At 41.4% G+C, this 22,725-nt stretch overlaps 1 protein-coding gene across 2 annotated transcripts in view; it reads right to left on the bottom strand.

Annotated features, from left to right (window-relative positions):
* Nucleotides 1-22,725, bottom strand: part of MYBPC2 (myosin binding protein C2) — a 128,348-nt gene that overhangs the window by 44,726 nt on the left and 60,897 nt on the right. For both annotated transcript variants that reach the window (XM_073656476.1, XM_073656478.1), the window contains 7 exons: nt 22,431-22,609; nt 20,924-21,056; nt 20,455-20,579; nt 19,312-19,417; nt 18,785-18,951; nt 18,517-18,682; nt 12,836-12,942 (listed from right to left, as the gene is read on the bottom strand). In XM_073656476.1, coding sequence (XP_073512577.1) covers nt 12,836-12,942; nt 18,517-18,682; nt 18,785-18,951; nt 19,312-19,417; nt 20,455-20,579; nt 20,924-21,056; nt 22,431-22,609 — 983 coding nt within the window. The remainder of the gene's footprint in view (nt 1-12,835; nt 12,943-18,516; nt 18,683-18,784; nt 18,952-19,311; nt 19,418-20,454; nt 20,580-20,923; nt 21,057-22,430; nt 22,610-22,725) is intronic.

The raw sequence follows: 22,725 nt of genomic DNA, 5'->3' as shown, positions 1-22,725 counted from the left end.
CTGTTAGGTTGGAGGTTCCTACCTCCTGGAGAATTAATCCGGTCTTTCATGTCTCTCTGTTAAAAAAAGCTGTTGTGTCGGATGGTGACGCCTCTGCCTCTGTTCCTCCGGTGGTGGAGGACGGGGAATATGAAATTTCTCGCATCCTTGACTCTAGACGGTATAGAGGTAGTTTGCAGTATCTTGTGGCCTGGAAAGGTTTCGGACCCGAGGATAACTCTTGGGTGAGGTCAGATGATGTTTCCGCGTCCAGACTTATCAGAGCGTTTCACAGGAGATTTCCTGATAAGCCTGGTCCTAGGGGATCCGGAGGATCCTCTTAGAAGGGGGGGTACTGTTAGAACCTTGCTGTTAGGTTTTTTTCCTTTGCTGGTCACATGACCTTGTTGGCCTATTTAATCCTGCTCCGCCCTTCTGGCTTTGCTGGACTTCATTGTATATCTACTTTCTAGCTAGCCTGTGCTCTGTATCTAACTCTGTTAGTTTGCTTGGTCTACAGACCTCTATGTTCTATCTATTTTGTTTGTTCGTCTGTCTGCTACTATTTCTGTTAGGAGGTGTCCCATATTCCTCCCAGTCCTTAGTACTTGTAGGGATTCCCTCCTCACATCCCTCCTCCGTACAGACTAGATTAGGACTTTAGCAGGTCTGATCGCAGGATCAGGTTCCCTGTTACATCGTAGGGATTCAGCTGAGTCTTATAGTAGGGACAGATCTCCTCTCTTTCCTTAGCTTTGGTAGCAGAACATAACACTATTAGACATGTATATATTTGGGTGGAGTCTTCTTTCAATTAACCATGTATGGAGGGATCAGGATACAGTATGGCCACTTTATAATATCATGGTTCTGTATGGCCTCTTAGCCCCTACTGGACCTACTTATGTCTCTGATTTTATCCAGAGGCTCAAAGCGGGTTTTTCTGCCAGATTATTATGAAATCTGGTAATAAAAATGGCGCCATGTCCCGTCGTCATAAGGAGATTTTCCCACCTAGAGACATTGCTTATGACCATGTCTAAAATATGGTGCCATACAAATACACTGTATGTTGATGCGGAAAGTAGCCATATCTCTATAGGGCTACGTGAACTTTTCCTCGTGATTCACCAAGTACATACGCAGTCCCATGATGAAAAGTCACAAGGTGGTATGGCTTAGCAAAACCACTCCCAAAATGGGCTTTCTGAGGTAGGGAATAAATGTGCCAAATTTGGGGTCCAGTGCACCTGTGCAACAACTCCTCCAATCTGAACCCCATTCTTGGGATAGTGGGTGACCTATCAGTCAGACGCAAACCGATTCGCAAATTATCATCTATCATTTTGATAAGTGGTAGCTAGCTAGAACATTTTGGAAACAACCATTTAAGGCTGGATTCACATGATGCAGACCTCTGTGAAAATTTGCAACACGAGCTGAAGTTAATCTTCATGAAACAATCAGATCAAATCTGCTGAAAATAATGTATATCACCAATTAAAATGAATTTAGGCCTAATCTGGGTATTATCCCGATGTCATGCTTCTGGATTCGAACTCTTGATTTGGTGTTCTGTGGTCGGCATCTCTTTCCATTGAGTCACAGCGGATACACCTTTTCTTTGGGTGTTTTATTTCTGTTATCTTTGTTTCTTTCAGTTTTGGGTAACAGGTGTGTTTAAGAACCCTACTGTTTGATTTTCCATCTTGTGTTTTGCGGTCACGTGACCATCTGCCTTTATATTCCAGCTCCGCCCTTCTGGCTGTGCTGGACTTCAGTATTTGTCTATTTCTCTAGCCAGGTGCTTCTGTGCCTTTCTCTTGTCAGTTTGCTTGGTCCTTCTGGGACCTCTAGTACTTTTTTCTCAGTTTGTTTTTTTGTGTTCTTCAACTACTTTTCTGTTTAGGAGGTGTCCCATTTTTGTCCCAGTCCTTAGTTCTTTTAGTGACCCCTCCCGTTATGCTACAGGTCTTCGTTGAAAATAGCCAAGGACTAAGGCGGGTCTGTTCGCCAGCAACAGGCAGCCCGCTACATCGTAGGGATTCAGCTTAGTCTTACTGTGGGGACAGCTTTCCCCTATCTTTCCTTAGTTCATGTTGCAGATCATAAGAGTAAGTCCAGTACAAAAAACTAAAAGGAAAGAAATCGGGGATCAGTATGGTTTCCATCCAGGATTTTGCTCAACGCCTGCAGGGATTTTCTCTAGAGGTGGCCAAGCTTCAGCAACACATGAGTAGCTGTTCTGGAGCGCATTTTGTCGAACCCAAGGTAGGACTGCCTGATGTTTTTATGGTAAACAGCAAGATTTTTTTTCATTTAAAAATGCTTGTTTGTTATATTTTCGTTTGAGACCAAGGTCCTCTGGGAATGAATCACAGCGCATTGGTTTTATTATGTCACTTTTGCGCAATGAACCACAGGGGTGGGCCTTTTCTCTCCAACCTAATAATCCGTGTTTAAGGTCTGTTGAAGAATTTTTTTCTGCTATGGGGCTGTTATATGATGATCCTGATCGAATCATTTGCTGAGGTAGAACTCAGGCGCTTGAATCAGAGGTCAGGTGATATTGAAAATTATTGCACACACTTCAGAAGATGGGCTTCAGAAGTTAAATGGAATGATCCTCCGCTGAAATGTTTATTTCTTGTTGGTCTGAGTGAAAAGGTTAAGGATCTGCTAATTGCATTCCCTGCACTTGAGACTCTGCAGAATGCCATGCAATTAGCTGTTCGTGTGGACAGGAGGCTGAGGTGCAGGCTGAATGAGGTAAAGACTCCTGTAATTTCAGTTCCTAGTCCCCAGAAAATCTGCTCAGACGGCGGAGAACCGATGGAGGTTGGGGCGATGTCACTCCGCTCTCAGGAAAGAGACCGGAGGTTCGCCGAGGGATTGTGTTACTCACAAAGTTGCTGCATTTCCCCTCACTATCAATGGAGTTCACCAAGAAATTTTGGACTTGGTTGTTTTAGATAATTTACCCTCTCCAGTTGTTCTAGGATTGCCTTGGTTAAAACTGCACAATCCAAGTGCACCAGGCCCCTGGTGGATGTCCCCTACCTGCCTCCTTCTGCCCCATACATTTGGGAGGGTCAGCAACCAACTTGGTGAGTGCTCCGATTTACTCATTATTATGGCTTCCCATTTGGGAATTACAATTAAGGTTGATACTATCTCGCCCTCTTGGTTATGATCTGATCCTCTCCTTTAGTTCTACCTTTATGATTTACCTTCATTTACTCTTCTCTCCTTTCCCTGCTCCTCCCCTTGACTCTTCCCCTTGTGGATCCCATTGGGATATATTGTACCCTGGCACACACATATTTTAGGGGTCTTTAAGATGTTATGGGAGTTTCTTTTCCTTTCTCATTGATCCAATAGTCACTCACTGTCTGAATATTAATATGTAATTATACAATTTTTGTATTACTATTGTATACCTTTTTAACTGACCTAATAAACTTTGTTGTTTTATGCCATTATTACTTAATTATCGTGGTTTCTCACAATCCTTTACTGGACTGGTCTACTAATGTGATTAAGTCTTGGAGTCCGAAGTGCTATGATAAATGTTGCAAGGGTCGCATTGCGGCTGTGGAAAAAGGGGAATTACCTGTACCTATTCAAGATTTTTGGAGGTTTTTTTCGGAGGAGGAGTCGCAAGTTTTACCTCTTCATAGGGATTATGATTGCGCCATTGAGTTTGTTCCGGGAGCTACTCTTTCTAAGAATCGCTTGTTTAATCTGACTATCCCTGAAAGAAAGGCCTTGGAGGAATACATACAGACTAGCCTGGCTGCTGGTCACATTAGACCTTCTAAGTCGCCTGTGGCAGTTGGATTTTTCTTTGTTTAAAAAAAGGACGGGGGTTTACGTCCATGTCTGGATTTTCGTGAAATTAATAGGATTACCGTACGCAATTCCTACCCATTGCCGTTAATTCCTGACTTGTTTAAGCAGTTAGTGGGGGCCAAGTGGTTCTCTAAAGTTGATCTCCGGGGGGGGGGCATACAATTTTTTACGAGTGAAGGAGGGTGATGAATGGAAAACTGCTCTTAACACTCGGTAGGTCATTTTGAGAATCTGGTGATGCCTTTTGGTCTTACCAATGCACCTGCATTTTTTCAGAACCTTATTAATGACATCCTGAGACCTTTGATTGGTAAGAATGTGGTTGTGTATTTGGATAACATTTTGATTTACTCACTAGATCTAGAGTCCCATTGGCAGAGTGTAAGTGAAGTTTTGCAGTTATTGAGTGATAATTCACTCTTTGCTAAGCTGGAGAAATGTGAGTTCGCTGTGCAGAGAATTAGTTTTTTGGGCTACATTGTCTCCAGCGAGGGCTTTGAGATGGACCCTGTGAAGGTTCAGGCTGTGCAGGAATGGCCTAGGCCTATTGGTTTGAAATCTATACAGAGATTTTTGGGCTTTGCCAATTATTACAGGAAATTCATTAAGAATTTTCTGTAATTGTTAAACCTGTAACCGATCTCACCAGGAAAGGTGCGAATACGGCCCAGTGGACTACTGAGGCCATTGAAGCGTTTGAGTATCTCAAAGAGAGGTTCAGTTCTGCCCCTATCCTTATGCAGCCTGATAAGACCAAGCCTTTTTTGGTCAAGGTCGATGCTTCATCGGTGGGGGTCGGAGCAGTTTTGTCTCAGGAGAACAAGGGTGGAGTGCATCCTTGTGCCTTCTTTTTGAAAAAAATTTCGGAAACCGAATTGAATTATGATGTTGGAAATCGGGAGTTGCTGGCTATTAAACTCGCATTTGAACATTGGCGTCATTTTTTGGAAGGCACTAGATTTCCTATTCAGGTTTTCACAGATCATAAGAATTTTATCTATCTGGATGCTGCCAAGCGCTTGAATGCCAGTCATGCTAGATGGGCACTTTTTTTTTCTCGGTTTCATTTTTCTGTTACCTATATCCCTGGTACTGAGAGTGTTAAAGCTGATGCTTTATCTCGCATTTTCTCTCCTACGGTCGGTGCCGAGGAGGAGGAGAGCATTTTACAGAAAGGAGTTGTGGTGGCATTGGACTCCGTTTTGGGGAATGGGATTCTGAAAGCTCAAGATGATGCTCCATCTAACACTCCCCATGGGAGGTTGTTCATGCCTAGAGCCTTTAGGAGAGATTTGTTTGTGGCGTGTCATGAATCTCGGTTGGCAGGTCATCCAGGAATTTCGGAGACTAAGAGACTTATCAGTGGCAGTTTTTGGTGGCCTGGATGGCAGAAGGAAGTCATCAAGTGGGTGCGTCAGTGTACTGTGTGTGCTAGGTCAAAGGCTTCACATACTCCTGCTGCGGGGTTGCTTTGCCCTCTGGAGGTTCCTAGTGCGCCTTGGACGCATCTCACAATGGATTTTATTACTGATCTTCCTGTGTCCGAGGGCTGTCATCTGGGTGGTCGTGGACCGTTTTAGTAAGATGTGTCATTTGGTTCCATTCATTAAGTTGCCCTGCGCCAAGACACTCGCTAAGGCGTTTGTTAAGGAGATTGTCAAGCTTCATGGCGTTCCCACGGATATTGTTTCTGATAGAGGACCTCAGTTTGCGGCTCACTTTTGGGATGCTTTTTGTGACAGGTTGGGAGTCCATTTGTCATTTTCGTCTGGTTATCATCCTGAGTCTAATGGAGAGACTGAAAGAAAGAACTAGGATGTTGAACAGTTTTTGCATTGTTTTGTGGTGGACAATCAAGAGGTGTGGTCTGAGTTTCTGCCTCTTGCAGAATTTGCTCTTAACAATCATACATCCTCCTCTGCTGGGTGTTCTCCCTTTTTTTGTTGTACTGGGAGACATCCGTCTTTTGGTTCATTCTCCAAATTGGGGTCGGCGGTGCCAGAGGAGGAGAATTTTTCCGGTGATTTGGAGAGAGTTTGGATTAATGTACGTTGCAACCTTCAAGAGGCTAACAAGAAGTCCAAGAAGTATTACCAGCGCGCGCATTTTGAAGCTTTTTTTTTAAGCTTTTTTCACTGTTTTCAGAACATTAACAATAAGAACATGGAAGAGTCCAGGAGCCATTTGGTGAGCTGCATATCCTGCTACATGTTCACAGACTTGCCAGTGGAAAAGCCAAACTTCACATGCCAGAAATGCAAGCTTGTGTCCCTGTTGGAGGAAAAGTTGCGAAATCTAGAAGAGAGGTTAACTACCTTGAAAATCATTAAGGAAGGTGAAGAGTTCTTAGACAGAGCAGAATTATCTCTTCATGATTCAGAAAGAGAAGAAATTCGAACTGCACCTGACGAAACAGAGGAATGGAAGCATGTGACCCACAGAAGCAGGAGGATCGAGAGGCAGTCAGCACCCATACTGCTCAGGAACCAGTACCAGGCTCTCTCGCAGGAGAACCATGAAGAAATACAGCAAAATAAGACTTTGCCAGCAATGAATAACCTTGTAAGCCCTCAGAATCCTCCTGGATGGAGAAAGAAGAATGTTGTGAAGAAAAAACGGAGAGTGGTGGTCATGGGGGATTCCCTGTTAAGAGGAACAGAGGCCGCTATCTGCAGACCAGACATAACCTCAAGAGAAATGTGCTGTCTTCCAGGAGCAAAAATTAAAGATGTGTCTGACAGGATATCAAGACTCTTCAGACCTACAGATCACTACCCATTCCTGCTAATACATGTGGGGACAAATGACACCGCAAGAAAGGACCTGGAAACCATCTGCAGTGACTTTGAAGACTTAGGCAAGAAAGTGAAAGAATTGGGAGCGCAGGTGGTCTTCTCATCCATCCTCCCAGTGGATGGCCATGGAACAATGAGGTGGAATAAGATTCTACAGGTGAACAACTGGCTACGTCGATGGTGCCGTCAACAAGGATTTGGATTTATGGATCACGGAATGAATTACCTATACGATGGACTACTTGCTAGAGATGGGGTGCACCTTACGAAGACTGGAAAACATGTATTTGGAAGTCGCCTTGCTACACTCATCAGGAGAGCTTTAAACTAGAACAATGTGGGAAGGGAAGCAAAAGGCCAGAAAAAGCAATACAGCTGACAAATACTATTGAGATCTCTGCTACTGGAAGTGGAAAGGAAGAACAAAGACAAAACAATTTAAATAATAAAAATATGGGAGGAAGAGAAACCAATCACAAACTAAAATGTTTTTATACAAATGCACAAAGCATGGGCAACAAACAAGGAGAATTGGAACTACTAATGCAGGAAAAGGAATATGATGTCATTGGAATCACTGAAACTTGGTGGGACGATACACATGATTGGAATAAAAGGCTAAAAGGATACAACTTATTTGCAAGAAACAGACTTGATAAACGAGGAGGAGGTGTTGCATTGTATGTTAGAAAAGCGTATATCTGCACAGAGATTGAAGCTTCAGAGACTGGGAGTTCTGTGGAAACTGTTTGGGTAAGAATACAAGGAGAGAACAACGGAAAGGACACCATTGTAGGCATTTACTACAGGCCACCTGGGCAAGCTGAAGATATGGATGAACTCTTTATGTATCAAATGACCAAGTTCTCCAAAAAATATGACATAGTGGTCATGGGAGATTTCAACTATCCAGACATTTGTTGGGAATCTCTCTCAAGTAAAACTAACAGGTCAAGCAAATTCTTATCCTCTCTTGCTGACAACTTTATCTTCCAAAAGGTAGGGGAGAAAACAAGGGGATCTGCTACTTTGGATCTAATCCTTATAAACAGGGAGGAAATGGTTGAGGAGGTAAAGGTGGCTGGGACCCTAGGAGACAGCGATCATGCGATTATAGAATTTTGGATAACTAGAGGAGGAAGACATGTGAAGACTCAAACTTCAAGGTTAGATTTTAGAAAGGCAGATTTTAAGAGACTCAGAAAGAGAATAGGAGGGATCCAATGGCTGGATGTCCTTAAGGACAAAAATGTCCAGGAAGGATGGGAAATTTTTAAAAATGAGATTCTCAAAGCACAATCGTTAACAATCCCGAAAAGTAGGAAGAATGGGAAGCATTTAAGGAAACCAGGATGGATGAACACAGAACTTAAACACATGCTAAAAAGAAAGAAAGAAATGTTTATTAAATGGAAAGAGGGAGGCATATCTAAAGAAGATTATAATGCAGTCTGCAGATCCTGTAGGGCACGTATCAGGTTAGCTAAAGCTGACAATGAATTAAGGCTTGCAAGAGATGTCAAAAGCAATAAAAAAGGATTTTGGGGGTATGTCAAAAGTAAAAGAAAAGTCAAAGATGCTATAGGATTTTTACAGGATGAAAATGGAGAAATGGTAAGAGAGGATGTTGAGAAGGCCGAACTTTTTAATTCCTATTTTGCATCTGTTTTCTCTCAGAAAGAAAATGTAACATCAACTGATCTTCACTGTCCTTTTAAAGGAATAGAGGAATCCAAGTTATCTGTAAACAGAAAGATTGTGAGGGAATATTTAGCTAAGATAAATGAGTTCAAGTCTCCAGGTCCAGATGAATTACACCCCAGAGTACTGAAGGAGATCGTAGAAGAAATTTTAGAACCACTCTCCATAATCTTTGAAAATTCTTGGAGAACAGGAGAAGTCCCAGAAGACTGGAGAAGAGCAAATGTTGTTCCTATCTTCAAAAAGGGGAAGAAGGTGGACCCTGGGAACTATAGGCCGGTGAGTCTGACTTCTATACCAGGAAAGATCTTTGAACAAATTATTAAACAACATGTATGTAAGTACATGGATACGAATGAAGTGATTAACCAGAGTCAGCATGGGTTTGTAACTAACAAGTCATGTCAGACTAACTTAATTTCCTTCTATGACAGAATCACTGACTGGGTGGATCAGGGAAATGCTGTAGATATAGTATATCTTGACTTCAGCAAAGCATTTGACAAAGTATCTCACACCATCCTTATTGAAAAAATGACCAAGTATGCAATGGACCAGGCAACTGTTAGGTGGATTCATAACTGGCTTAGTGATCGGACTCAAAGGGTGGTTGTAAATGGCTTCACATCCAGCTGGAAGAATGTCTCAAGTGGGGTACCACAGGGCTCCGTCCTGGGACTGTATTGTTCAACATCTTTATCAATGATTTAGATGAAGGAATTGAGGGTAAAGTGATTAAATTTGTGATGACACAAAGCTAGGAGGGATAGCTAATACTAGAGAAGAGAGAGAGAGGATTCAAAAAGACCTAAATAAACTGGAGCAGTGGGCAGCAACCAACAGAATGGTTTTTAACAGGGAAAAATGCAAAGTACTACATCTGGGCAATAAAAATGAAAAAAGCATATACAGAATGGGAGGAATAGAGCTAAGCAACAGTACATGTGAAAAAGACTTAGGTATACTAATAGATCATAGACTGAACATGAGTCAACAGTGTGATGCAGCAGCAAAAAAGGCAAATACAATTCTGGGATGTATTAACAGAAGCATACAGTCTAGATCACGTGAAGTCATTATCGGTCTTTACTCCTCTTTGGTCAGACCTCATCTGGAATACTGTGTACAGTTTTGGGCACCACATTTTAAAAAAGACATAGACAAACTGGAGCAAGTTCAGAGAAGAGCGACCAGAATGGTGACTGGTCTGCAAACCATGTCCTATGAGGAACGGTTGCAGGATTTGGGAATGTTTAGCTTGCAAAAAAGAAGACTGAGAGGAGACTTAATAGCTGTCTACAAATATGTCAAGGGCTGTCACATTGTAGAAGGATCATCTTTATTCTTATTTGCACAAGGAAAGACTAGAAGCAATGGGATGAAACTAAATGGGAGGAGACACAGATTAGATATTAGAAAAAACTTTTTGACAGTTAGGGTGATTAATGAGTGGAACAGGCTGCCACGAGAGGTGGTGAGTTCCCCTTCAATGGACGTCTTCAAACAGAGGCTGGACAGACATCTGTCTGAGATGATCTAGTGAATCCTGCTTTGAGCAGGGGGTTGGACCAGATGACCCAGGAGGTCCCTTCCAACTCTACCATTCTATGATTCTATGATTCTATGATTCTATGATTCTATTTTGACAGAAAACGTGTAACATACCTGGTGGCGGGCTTGCATAGTGCACCATCTCTCACTATGCAAGATCGCAAACTTGTCTGCTAGCCTGGCTTCTTTCCATGCTGTCTGTTTGTTTCTGTTCTGACTGCTTAGGGCGGCGGCCCGGTTACTTCCTGATTCTTGTAGCTGCTGTAGGCACACCCCTAATGCGTCCTCAGCCTATTGCTGTCAGTCATTGGATATTTAAACCAGCTCCACATACAAACTGATGCCTGAGCAACTTTAACATTCAGTGTGCTTCTAGACTCTGAATGTGCCAGGTCCCGTTCTGTTTTTTCCTTGCTTGTCTGCCTTCCTGGAGGCTGTATTTCCAGGCCTGTCTGAACACGCTCCTAGCCTGTTCATTGCTGCCTCTGGGGGCCGTATACCCAGGCTCGTTCCTGTATTTCGCTGCAGTAACAGTTCCTGTCTGAACTGTCTCCTAACCTGTTACTTGTTTTGTCTCTATGTCTGTTTCCTCCCTTTTTCTGCAGTGTCTGAACCAGCGCTTGGCTACACCTAGTCTCGTTCCTGTATTCTGTTGCAGTAGCAGTTCCTGTCTGAACTGTCTCCTAACCTGTTACTTGTTTTGTCTCTATGTCCGTTTCTTCCCTTTTGCTGCAGTGTCTGAACCAACACTTGGCTTTACCTAGGCTCGTTCCTGTATTTCATTGCAGTACAGTTCTTGTCTGAACTGTCTCCTGGCCTCTTACCTGTTTTGTCTCTGTGTCCGTTTCCTCTCTTTTTCTGCAGAGTCTGAACCTGCACCTAACTCCTACTCGTTGTCGCTGTACTTCTGTTTGTGAGTTTGGAGTCCACTCGCTACTTCTTTGCAAGTACCTTGTGTGTATCTGGTTCTGCTTTTCCCTTTCAGTCTGTTCCGTGTGAACAGAGCCCTGTCCCCTCTGCTCTGTCTTTGTTCACCGCTTTGGCGGTTTACCTCTGTTCTGCCTTACTTACCGCTCTTGCGGTTTCTGCCCGCTCTGCTCAGCCTTGTCCACCGCACTTGCGGTATCGCTCTGCTCAGCCCTGTCCACCGCACTTGCGGTATCGCTCTGCTCAGCCCTGTCCACCGCACTTGCGGTTTCGCGCTGCTCTGCCCTGTCCACCGCACTTGCAGTTTCGCTCTGCTCAGCCCTGTCCACTGCACCTGCAGTTTCGCTTTACTCTGCTTGATTATCGCGTCTGCGGCTCTGAACCCGTCTCCTAGTTTGTACTGGACCCTACCCAGCCTGTGCTCTAACCTGCCTGTTCCTGTATTCCCCGGTGTGGGTCAACAGCCGTGTCCGGGGTCTGACCTGGAGTCGCACCTGGTCCCTCTGCTCGGTTCTTCCCTGGTGCACAGGCATCGTATGCTGTCGTGCGACCTTGGTCGGATCGGGTAGATACTTAGTTACGCCCCTCTAGGCACTCTCCGGTTCATGGTCCAGTGGGATCACTAAACACGCACACGCCAGTCAGTCCAGGCGTGTGCATAACAAAACGTGAAGAGGTTTTGTTTACTGTGGGTGACATGGTTTGGTTGTCCTCGAAGAACCTGCGGTTGAGGATTCCCTCTAAGAAACTGGGTCCTAAGTTTGTGGGTCCATTTAAAGTGCTTCAGGTTGTTAACCAGTCTGCTGTTAAGTTGGATGTCCCTACTTCCTGGAAGATTAATCCTGTGTTTCATGTTTCCTTGTTGAAAAAGGCTGATGTATCTGATAGGGACGCCACTGTTACAGTTCCTCCTGTGGTGGAAGATGGCGAATATGAAATTTCTCGTGTCTTGAATTCTAGATGGCATAGAGACAGATTACAGTATCTTGTCTCCTGGAAGGGTTTCGGTCCCGAAGACAACTCCTGGGTAAGGATGGATGATGTCTCTGCTCCTAGGCTCGTTAAAGCTTTCCACAGGAGGTTTCTGGATAGGCCTGGGCCTGGAGGATCCGGAGGATCCTCATAAAAGAGGGGGTACTGTTAGAATCCTCCTGTTTGTTTTTTCCATCTTGTGTTTTGCGGTCACGTGACCATCAAACTTTATATTTCAGCTCCGCCCTTCTGGCTGTGCTGGACTTCATTGTTTGACTGTTTCTCTAGCCAGGTGCTTCTGTGCCTTTCTCTGTCAGTTTGCTTGGTCCTTCTGGGACCTCTAGTACTTTTTTGTCAGTTTGTTTTTTTGTGTTCTTCAACTACTTTTCGGTTTAGGAGGTGTCCCATTTTTGTCCCAGTCCTTAGTTCTTTTAGGGACACCTCTTGTTATGCTATAGGTCTTCGTTCAGACTAACCAAGGACAAAGGCAGGTCTGTTCGCTAGGAACAGGCAGCCCGCTACATGGTAGGGATTCAGCTTAGTCTTACTGTATGGACAGCTTTCCCCTATCTTTCCTTAGTTCATGTTGCAGATCATAACAGTTTTTCATTTACTATGTTTGTCTGTTCTATCACCTTTCAGGTGCAGCTTTAAATAACTTCCCCTACTGGTGTTTCCTGCTGGTGATAGACTTTGTTGGATTCATTCACTTGGCTGTAATTTGTGTTGGCTACAGTTGTTTTGTATGTGATTCCTTTACTCTTTAGGGAACTGCTACTCTAGCGATCCTAGGAGCTGCTAAGGACATTCAGGGTAAGCCGCCGTCGAGTGGGGGCGCCATTGCGTTATCTTAGGGTGCCAACCTCCGCGGTCATTCACTGACAGACCAGGGTCAGAGAAGGGCGTTTCCTATTGTGAACAGGGACCTGTCAGATTCAAGTGTTTGTCTCCCTGGTTTGTATGTTACCCATATGAATGTGCTTTTTTAGTCCTAACACCCGATATCCATATGGAAAAAGTTTTTCAAATAAAATTTTTCAAGATATCTATTCTTTTACCCAGGAAATTAAGTTTAGCAGAAAGAGTCAAAGCAAATCCATCAGGAACAAAAGTGTAGTCAGCTTCATCTTCCGGCTTCACATCATCAATCACCAACTTGTGAATTCTGCAAGTATAAGTACAGGTATCTTACAATCTCATACATGGTTTTAAGTACATTTCCAGTTTTATAAATAAGCTTGCAACTTTTTATTAAAATTGGTGTTTTACTCAACATTTTAGGAAATATTTTTGCTTACAGACAAACATTTTTGCTTACACATTGTATCTACTGTAGTTATTGAAAAACAAATATGTTTTTTATAGTTTATGGCTCAAGAAGAGGATTAAAAGTTTAGAAAAGTTTCTCCACCAATATATGATGGCATGTGTGCTTATTTATATATGCCTAAGTTCTTAAAGGGGTCACACGATCCAAATTGATAAGTCTGCAGTCACTCTTTGAATACAGACTTATCGATTTGGACTGGACAACTCTTTAAATTTGCATGTGCTTTAGTACTTACAGGGCTTTTATTAAGTTTTTAAGTTTTTCTTTATTAATGGGATAGAGCATAACTTACTAATCGGTAACTGATCAATAGTCAGACTCCTGGAGATCTCGAGAGCTCCTGATGTGTTGAACGGAGTCCCACCATGTGCACCTCTGTTCCATTTATTCTCTAAGGGTCTGCCGAACATAGCCAAGTATAGCACTCAGCTATCAATGGCAATCCCAAAGAGAATAAATGAATTGGAGGTATGCATGGTCAACCACAGGTCTATTTAGATGGGTATGTATAGCCCAATCTTGGGATCGCTGGTAGTCCCAGTAGTTCAACCTCCAGCAATGAATAAAATATCCCTTTTTAATTGAGATGGGATTGTTTTAAAAATGTAGTAAAACTCCTGTCTATTCTCCCCTCCTGCTCATTAGATGAGTATTTTTTAACCGGTTCCCGACCGCCCACTGTAGATAAACGTCGGCGCTTTCTGGGCTCTGTGCAGCTCCGATGTTTAAAAACGGTGAGTGGTCTCGCAGCGCTCAGGACCCCCAGGGTCCTGCAAGCGCTGCGATTCCAGTGCAGAGCATTAGCTCTGACAGGGGACATCATCGGGACCTGATTGGATCAGGTCCCAATGATGTTAACCCTTTGCTATGTTCTATATGCCGCGATCTATAGTGATCGCGGCATATAGAAGATAGACAGAGGAGAGGGGGTCGTCTTACTTACCTCTCCGACGACCCCTGATACCTTCCAGGACCTGGCGTTGCTATGGCAGCTGGAGGTCACGTGACCGCCTCCAGATCTGCCATATATGGTGTCCTGCCTGGCTCAGCATGCAGCTGAAGCCTGGCAGGAGACTCTGACTGTGAAATAGTCAGCGAAGATCTCATGTAATGTAATACATGTCTATTACATTACATGAGATCAGTGATCAGAAAAATAAAAATGAATGTCCCATACAGGGACTAAGCAAAAATGTAAAAAAAAGTAAAAAAAAATGTTTTTAAACTGTTAAAAAAAATCACAAAATAAATAAAAATAAATAAATAAAATATTAAACCAATAAATCTGTATATTTATGCAAAACCAAAAAAAGTACACATATTTGGTATCGCCGCGTCCGAAACAACCCGATCTATAAAACTGTCTCACTAATTAACTCCTTCTGTGCACACCTAATAAAAATAAATAAAAAACGAAGCAAAAAAATATGCTTTTTCATCATATCGCCAAACAAAAAGTGGAAAAAAATGCGATCAAAAAGCAAAATGGAAATAAAAATGGTACCGCTGAAAACGTCATCTTGTTCCGCAAAAAAAAAGCCACCATACAGCTCCATCAGCCAAAAATAAAAAATTTATAGCGCTCAGAAAAAAGCAATGCAAAAAAAATATTTTTTCTATAAAATTGTTTTATTGTGTAAAAGCGCCAAAACATAAAAAAAATATACAGTAAGTGTAGTATCGCTGTAAACGTACTGACTCGAAGAATAACGCTGCCTGATCACTTTTACCACACGCAGAATGGCATAAAAAAAACCTCAAAAAACAATTCCTGAATTGTTGGTTTTTGTTAATTTTACCTCCCAAAAAACGGAATAGAAAGCGATCAAAAAATGTCATGTACCAAAAAATGGCACCAATAAAAATGTCAACTCATCCCGCAAAAAACAAGCCATCACATGACTCTGTCGGCCGAAATATTATAGCTCTCAAAATATGGCGATGCAAAAACTAGATTTTGCAAAAAAAAGCGTCTCTTAGTGTGTGACAGCTGTCAGTCATAAAAACCCGATATAAATCTGGTATCTCTGTAATCGCACCGACCCGAAGAATAAAGTAATCTAATCAGTTATATCACACGAGGAACGGCGTAAAAAATAAATAAACCAATTCTTCACCCGCTACTGATTTGTTTATTATGTCTCCCAAAGATCGCAATAAGGCTCTGCTCACATTTATCCTGCGCTCTGCGCTAAGCGCTTACACCAGAGTTTCCGTGTAAATCTCTGAAATATGTGATTCAGCCGGAACCCATGACGGAAGATTCCCTGTAATGAGGCAGATATAGGCCACTGTGGATGCCGTCTGGCCTGTGATCCCACGGTGTCATTTGTTTTAGGCGTGCATAAAAGTGTGGTTGGCCACAGTTCTGTGCACTTCTGAAAAAAAGGACACCGCTAAACAGAGGCCAGACGGAGTCCAGAGTAACTCTGCTGCCTCATTACAGTGAATGGATCCCGCAGGGGTTTCATCTGAATTACATCACTTGGAAATTTAGATGGAAACCCCGATGTAAGTGCTCAGCCTAGAGAGCCGGATAAATGTTACGTAAAATGTTCCCAATAAAAGCTTCAACTCAGTCCTCAAAAAAAACTAGTCCCCACTCAGGTCCGTCATCTGTTAAAAATATAAGGGACTTCCAAGTTACTGGTAGCAGAAAGGCTCTGGGAAAGCGAAATGGCCCTTGCCCCCCAAAAGAAATTCAGAAAATTTTGTGCTCCCAAATCCAAATGCCTATTCTACAAAAATTTGTTCTCCAATTGTCAAATAGCGCTCCGTCCCTCCCAGATCTCGCCGTATGGCTAAGCGGTATGATACAGCCACATATGGGGTAATGACACTTTTAGAAGAAATTGTGTGACACATTTCGGCACCATGTAAAGTCTGAGGGTAAAACATTTTTTTGTGGTAAAAATATAATTATGCTTTTTTCACTGCCCAATGGTATAAATTAAAAAATTAAAAAATACTCACTACTTCCCTAGATGAATTCATTGAGAGGTGTAGTTTACAAAATGGGGTCACTTGTGGGGGTTTCTGCTGTTTCGGCATGTCAGCGACTCTTCAAATGTGACATGGTGTTTGCAACCTATCCCAGCCAACATAGCGCTCCTTTCTCTTCTGAACCCTGCCGTACACCAAAGCAGTGGTTTTCCCCCACATATGGGGTATCGGCATACTCAGGAGAAATTGCACAACAAATTTCATGGTGCAATTTATCCTGTTACCCTTATGATAATGCAAAATTAGGGAATGAAAAACATTTTTTGTGGGAAAAATGTGAAAATTTTATTTTTACAGCTCATTATTATAAACTTCTGTGAAGCACCTTGGGGTTCAAGGTGCTCACCACACATCTAGATAAGTTCCCTAAGGGGTCTAGTTTCCAAAATGGTGTCACTTGTGGGGGGTTTCCACTGTTTAGGCACATCAGGGGCTCCCCAAATGCAACATGGCGTCCCCTAATTATTCAAACAAATTTTACATTCAAAAAGTCAGATGGCGCTCCTTCCCTTTCAAACCCTGCCGTGCGCCCAAACAGTGGTTTGCCTCCACATATGGGGTATCGGCGTGTTCAGGAGAAATTGCACAACAAATTTCATGGTGCAATTTATCCTATTACCCTTATGATAAAGCAAAATTAAGGGATGACAAACGTTTTTGTGGGAAAAATGTGAAAATTTTATTTTTACAGCTCAATATTATAAACTTCTGTGAAGCACCTTGGGGTTCAAGGTGCTCACCACACATCTAGATAAGTTCCCTAAGGGGTGTAGTTTCCAAAATGGTGTCACTTGTGGGGGGTTTCCACTGTTTAGGAACATCAGTGGCTCTCCAAACCCAACATGGCATCTGCTAATTATTCAGACAAATTTTACATTCAAAAAGTCTAATGGCGCTCCTTCCCTTCCGAACCCTGCAGTGTGCCCAAACAGAGGTTTTCCCTCACATATGGGGTATCAGTGCGCTCAAGAGAAATTGCACAAAAAATGTGGGGGTCCATTTTTTCCTGTTACCCCTATGAAAATAAAAAAAATTGCGTCTAAAGTAACATTTTTGTGAAAAAAGTTAAATGTTAATTTTTTTATTCTACATTCCAAAAATTCCTGTGAAGCACTTGAAGGGTTAATAAAGTTCTTGAATGTGGTTTTGAGCACCTTCAGGGGTGCAGTTTTTAGAATGGTGTCACTTTTGGGTATTTTCTGTCATAAAGACCCCTCAAAGTGACTTCACATATGATGTGGTCCCTAAAAAAATGTTTTTGTAAATTTTGTTGGAAAAATGAGAAATCGCTGGTCAACTTTTAACCCTTGTAGCTCCCTAACAAAAAAAAATGTTGGTTCCAAAATTGTGCTGATGTAAAGTAGACATGTGGGAAATGTTATTTATTAACTATTTTGTGTGACATATCTCTCTGATTTAAGGGCATGAAAATTCAAAGTTTGAAAATTGCAAAATTTTCAAAATTTTCACCAAATTTCTGATTTTTTCACAAATAAACACAAGTGATATCGAATAAATTTTACCACTATCATGAAGTACAATATGTCACGAAAAAACAGTCTCAGAATCAGGGGGATCCATTGAAGCGTTCCAGAGTAATTACTTCATAAAATGACAGTGGTCAGAATTTAAAAAATTGGCCCGATCACGAAGGCAAAAACAGGCTCTGGTGCGAAATGGTTAATATACATAATATTTGAGATATTTTTTTTTTTACCTTTTTTGTGATTTGCCTGTCACCCAGAAGGTAAAAAAGTCCTTTAAGGGCAATGATTTATTCAAGATAGGGCTACATAACATTTTTCGCTAACCACAAATCTCATGTGCGACTTGCTGCCGGTCAATTATTTATTTTTTAACAGTAAGTTGGCTAAAAAAAAAGTCAAAAGGAGTCACAATGACTATAGATTGATGTCTATAGAGCCAAAGTTGACATGTAAACTTCAATAAAAAATTCAACAGCTTTGCTTGGCGGTTGTGTTAGGAAGTGGGATGCAACATGACCCCATTGACAAATGGCGACATGTGTCACTCCCTAGAAAGATCACAGTGTCACATTGCAATTACTGTTTGTCAGAGTCTGCAACAAACTGCAGCTGCAATTTGACTGTCAAAATTAATCCTACACAGTTGTGATTTTTGGTCACAGAATGCAAGTCACACACAACTTTGTTTTCATAGACTTCAATATTTGCTACCTATGATCGTGGCTTGCATGCAACCTTTCTGCCATTTCACTATGTGAGTTACTAGAGAGCATCCCCATACCTCCTGCTCCTATGCCATGGGATCTTCCTCACGGCAAAGCTTTATGTAAACATTTGGTGGATAAGGTCCGTAAAGCTGGTAAAGTCCAAGAGATCAAGACCCAGTTTACACTTGACGATTCTCCGGAGATAAATTTACCTGCCCTTGTGAGTCATTGTGATGCGCTTGCTTGGTCTGATCTCTATGCCATTTTTATACCATTTACCAGTCACTTTCTCATCAGACACCTCACATTTAAATACAGCTTGGTCTGATGCCTTCACTGTTAGGTCAGCAATGTCTTGGATCACTTCAAGCTGTTTCTCTGGAATAAGAAATTAATTATATGAGATTTTTGAAGAGATTGCGAACATTATTAGATGTCAATATTACAAGTATTGTTACAATATAGTCATGTCACCCATACCTTCAACTATAAGGTCAGCTTCACACTTTCCACCATTGGTCATTACTTGGTAACGTCCAGTATCTTCTTTGGTGGACTCATTAATGATCAAAATGTGTTTTTTCCCGTCTTTCTTGAAACGATATTTAAATGTTTCTTCCCGAGTCAGCTCAACTCCATCTTTCATCCTTGCAAGAAAAAAAATGGAGATAGTGGGTAACTTTTGAGTATAGGTTGTATATGGCCTTCTCATTTTTATTTTTTTTTGCTTCAGTGTTTCAGTTAAGGTTCATGCAGTCTTCTATGCAAATTGGTCCCATCTTGGACTGCAATGCACGAGTCTCCCGACTATGAGGCTGTCACACTCGGATCGAGAGAGGTCCATTGTGGTTCAAGATCGGACCGATTTGCAGGAGCGTCTGATGAGCCCCTACACAATTGCCTCTTGCCATTGCATGGCTTCCAAATTCAAAGTAATTCAGGTGTCCTTTACAGAATTTTTCATGGTTCTTGTCATACGAGTTAAAGTTATTAAATAGAAGACGTACCACATAACTACAGCACCTTCTTCTGATACTTCTACTTCCAATTCAACTTTATCTCCCACAAACACTTGCTGGTCTTCAAGCGGTTTCACAATTGTCACAGGAGGTTCTAAATATAAAATTTGTATTTGAATATCCGATAAATAAAGCTAACATTTCGACTTTACTCTGTAGACCGGGACAGGATGATCAGAGTCACCTCATTATCATTAAAGAACAATGAATACTTGCCCTTAGTTTACTTTTGTAGGACTTAAGGCCCCGTCACACATAACGAGATCGCTAGCGAGATCGTTGATACGTCACGGTTTTTGTGACGCAATAGCGATCTTGCTAGCGATCTCGTTATGTCTGACAGGTAGCAATGATCAGGCCCCTGCTGTGAGATCGCTGATCATTGCAAAGCTTCCTGGACCATTCCTGGGTCGTTGCGCTCCCGCTGGACAGTGTGCATCGCTGTATTTGACACCTTATCAATGACCTCGTTAGCGATTCAGAACTGAGACACGTAGGCGTGCATAAATTGGACTTTTCCGCGCCCCTCGTCCCTGATTGGTGGTCGCTACAGCGTTCTCATTTTCCACCGTGCATAAAGAAGGCAACAGAATAGCGATTCCATCCTTTGTTTCTGACCTCGTGCTGGATTGCAGATCCTAGCAGAATTCTCCGGGCTGTTGATATCCGTTCATTCGACTGAGTCCTGATTTTGCATAATTTTATGCACACTTTTGTGACACAATACAGTCCCTATCAAGGTCTGGATCGTTGAAATAGCTGCTGTGTGAAAGCGTCCCAACGACCGCCGAGATCGTTAGTTAGATCGCTGGAGCGGCCGAAATCGTTGGGAAGTTCTGCATGTTTGACAGCTTCCCAGCGATCACGAAACGACTCTCCAGCGATCCCAAAACTGTGACGTAATAACGATCTTGCTAGCAATCTTGTTATGTGTGATGGGGCCTTTAATCAGATAGAGGATTAAGACTCTACAAACAGATGTGTTTTCGGAGGGATCTGTATATTTCAATGACCTACAAATAAACATTTGAACTTTATAAAGACACAACTATGTATGCAAACGATTATAGATATGGATATGTACCATTTGATATGTGTTACAAAACTAGGTTAAAACTTTTGTTTTCTTACCCTTGACAAAAAGCTCTGTAGTACTTTTCTCATCTCCAATCAGACATTCATATTGGGCATCATCTGCCAGGGTACATTTGTTGATGGTCATAATCCTCTTTAGTCCGACATTCTCAAACACAAACCTGAAAACAGAGGAATTTATGTTGTTAAATAAATTGTACTCTACATTTAGCATATATATATATATATACACATATATATATATATATATATATATATATATATATATATATATATATATTAGCCTTTCTGTCTGCCTTTACAAACATTTGTCAAAGAGTGGCTCATTCTAATGATCACTGATACCAGCGCGGTCTTGTAATAGGAGCCGTGTCAAGTCCGCTCATGACATTTCTTCCTCCTAAATCTTGTTTGTCAAAGTATAAGACTTACATGACACTGATCTTAGCCGAAGAAAAAAGGTATGTCACACTGGCAGTGAGAACATTGATTGACTGTCACTTACTTGGCACCAGGTTTAATCTCTTGACCATTTTTGAACCATTTAATTGTAACATCAGGGTTTGCAACCTCCACTATCATTTTAATCTTCTGGCCCTTGTCTACCGAATAACATGGATCCAGTTTCTTAGTAAATGCTATAAAAAAAACAAAAAACATTAACGTATTAAAATGGGTCTTCTTCATATTAAAAACATTGTTATTTTTCCAATCTTAGCAACTACAAGTAATATGTATAAGATTAAATATACTTTAAGGGCATTATTCCTTTAGGACTACTCAGTAATCAATATTTTGCCTACTGGTTTCTCCTGCAGTGGTAGGAGATGTGGTATTACATATTGACATTTAAAAAAATCAGTAGACATGTAAATAAAAAGATGTGCCGAGACATGGATGTTGGGTGGTGTCCACCCATGCATATGGTAATGGATAGACCTGGGGAAGTTCAGGTTCTGGTACCCGACCTCAACTTTAGTCCAAAGTTCAGTTGGGGTACCAGAACTGTACCCGAACTTGAACCAGAGCTCAAACTCCATAGAAAACAATGGAGACCAGAACTTTGGATCTGGAAAAAAATCTCTCTCTCTCCTCCCAAAACTGTAAACATTGCAACGGACTTCCGGGAGAAGTCTGCATTTGGCGTTTTTCACTGGACACTAACTGTCCGGTATGAACCCCAAACTTTGAAGTTCGGGTTGGCTCATGTCTAGTTATTGGTTAACAACATGTGTTCTGGATCATTTGTTTGGTTTTGCTTTATTTTTTGTACTTTGTACATACAGACGATGTGCTTCCCCCTTTTTGTTATGTGCATCTTGTCTATACAGTTTTCCACGGGCAGATGCAAAACTGTCAGGTCTGGGTTCTGCTCTGCCCCTGACTATTTTGAGGTCTGCTGAAAAAAAGTGAGGTGAACTACAGTTAGGGACCATCCCGATTGGGTACACCTTGTCGTGGTAGAATGGTCTCAACACTTTTATGATCAAAAAAGTTTCATCTAAGTACCCTATGTTCCTTACATGTAGTATTACTTTTTATTAATTTACTTTGTGGATGGTATTTGTTCATTTTGTTTTTATCCCAGGTTCTATATGGTTATGAGTTGCCTTAATGATCACAAAGATAAGTTAGGTATCTCAGTTCTCAACTGAAGCACCCCAAAAAGAAGGACAAAAGGAATTGAGTAATCTGGAATGCAAAAATGAAGCTACACATAGGGATTGTTTGAAAGATGTAAAAAAAAGAGTGTGGTGAGTAAAGAAGGTTCATATCCAGAGTGGTAGGAGATTTTTTATTAATACTAATTGCACAGTTTTTTAATCATTTCTAAATTAATTTGAGCAAAAAAAAAACAATGAGTTAAAAAATGTTCTATGGAACTCAGTCTTGTCAAAATTTTGGAAATTGGTCTTGTGCTCAGGGATTGATTAAAATCTTACTACTCATTTATGCTGAGCATTGTACAAGCAATTGTATACAAACGATATATAAAAATATTTATGCATTACCTTCACTTTTTTTTATTTCCACTTTCACCTTCTTCAGACGTTTCAGCATGCCTCTAAGGTCAGTTACGCCGTATTGAAAAGCAATTTTTTCATACTCGCTGGGTTTTGCTTTTTTTAATATTTCCCAGACATCTGGAGGAATTCCTTCTGGTGATTCTTCTTCTTTTTTCTTTTCTTCTCTGGGAAAGGAATAATATTTAATACAGCATGATGTTTTAATAAGTAATAAGAAAAGAAATCCTTATCATTTACAATAAAGAAATATGAATAAGAAAACAAAAAGAAACTTCAAATG

The sequence above is a fragment of the Phyllobates terribilis genome, unplaced genomic scaffold, assembly GCF_046119375.1.
Source record: "Phyllobates terribilis strain yellow unplaced genomic scaffold, ASM4611937v1 Scaffold_12__6_contigs__length_324123572, whole genome shotgun sequence".
NCBI classification, from domain to species: Eukaryota; Metazoa; Chordata; class Amphibia; order Anura; family Dendrobatidae; genus Phyllobates; species Phyllobates terribilis.
This window is presented reverse-complemented; position numbering and strand designations above follow the sequence as displayed.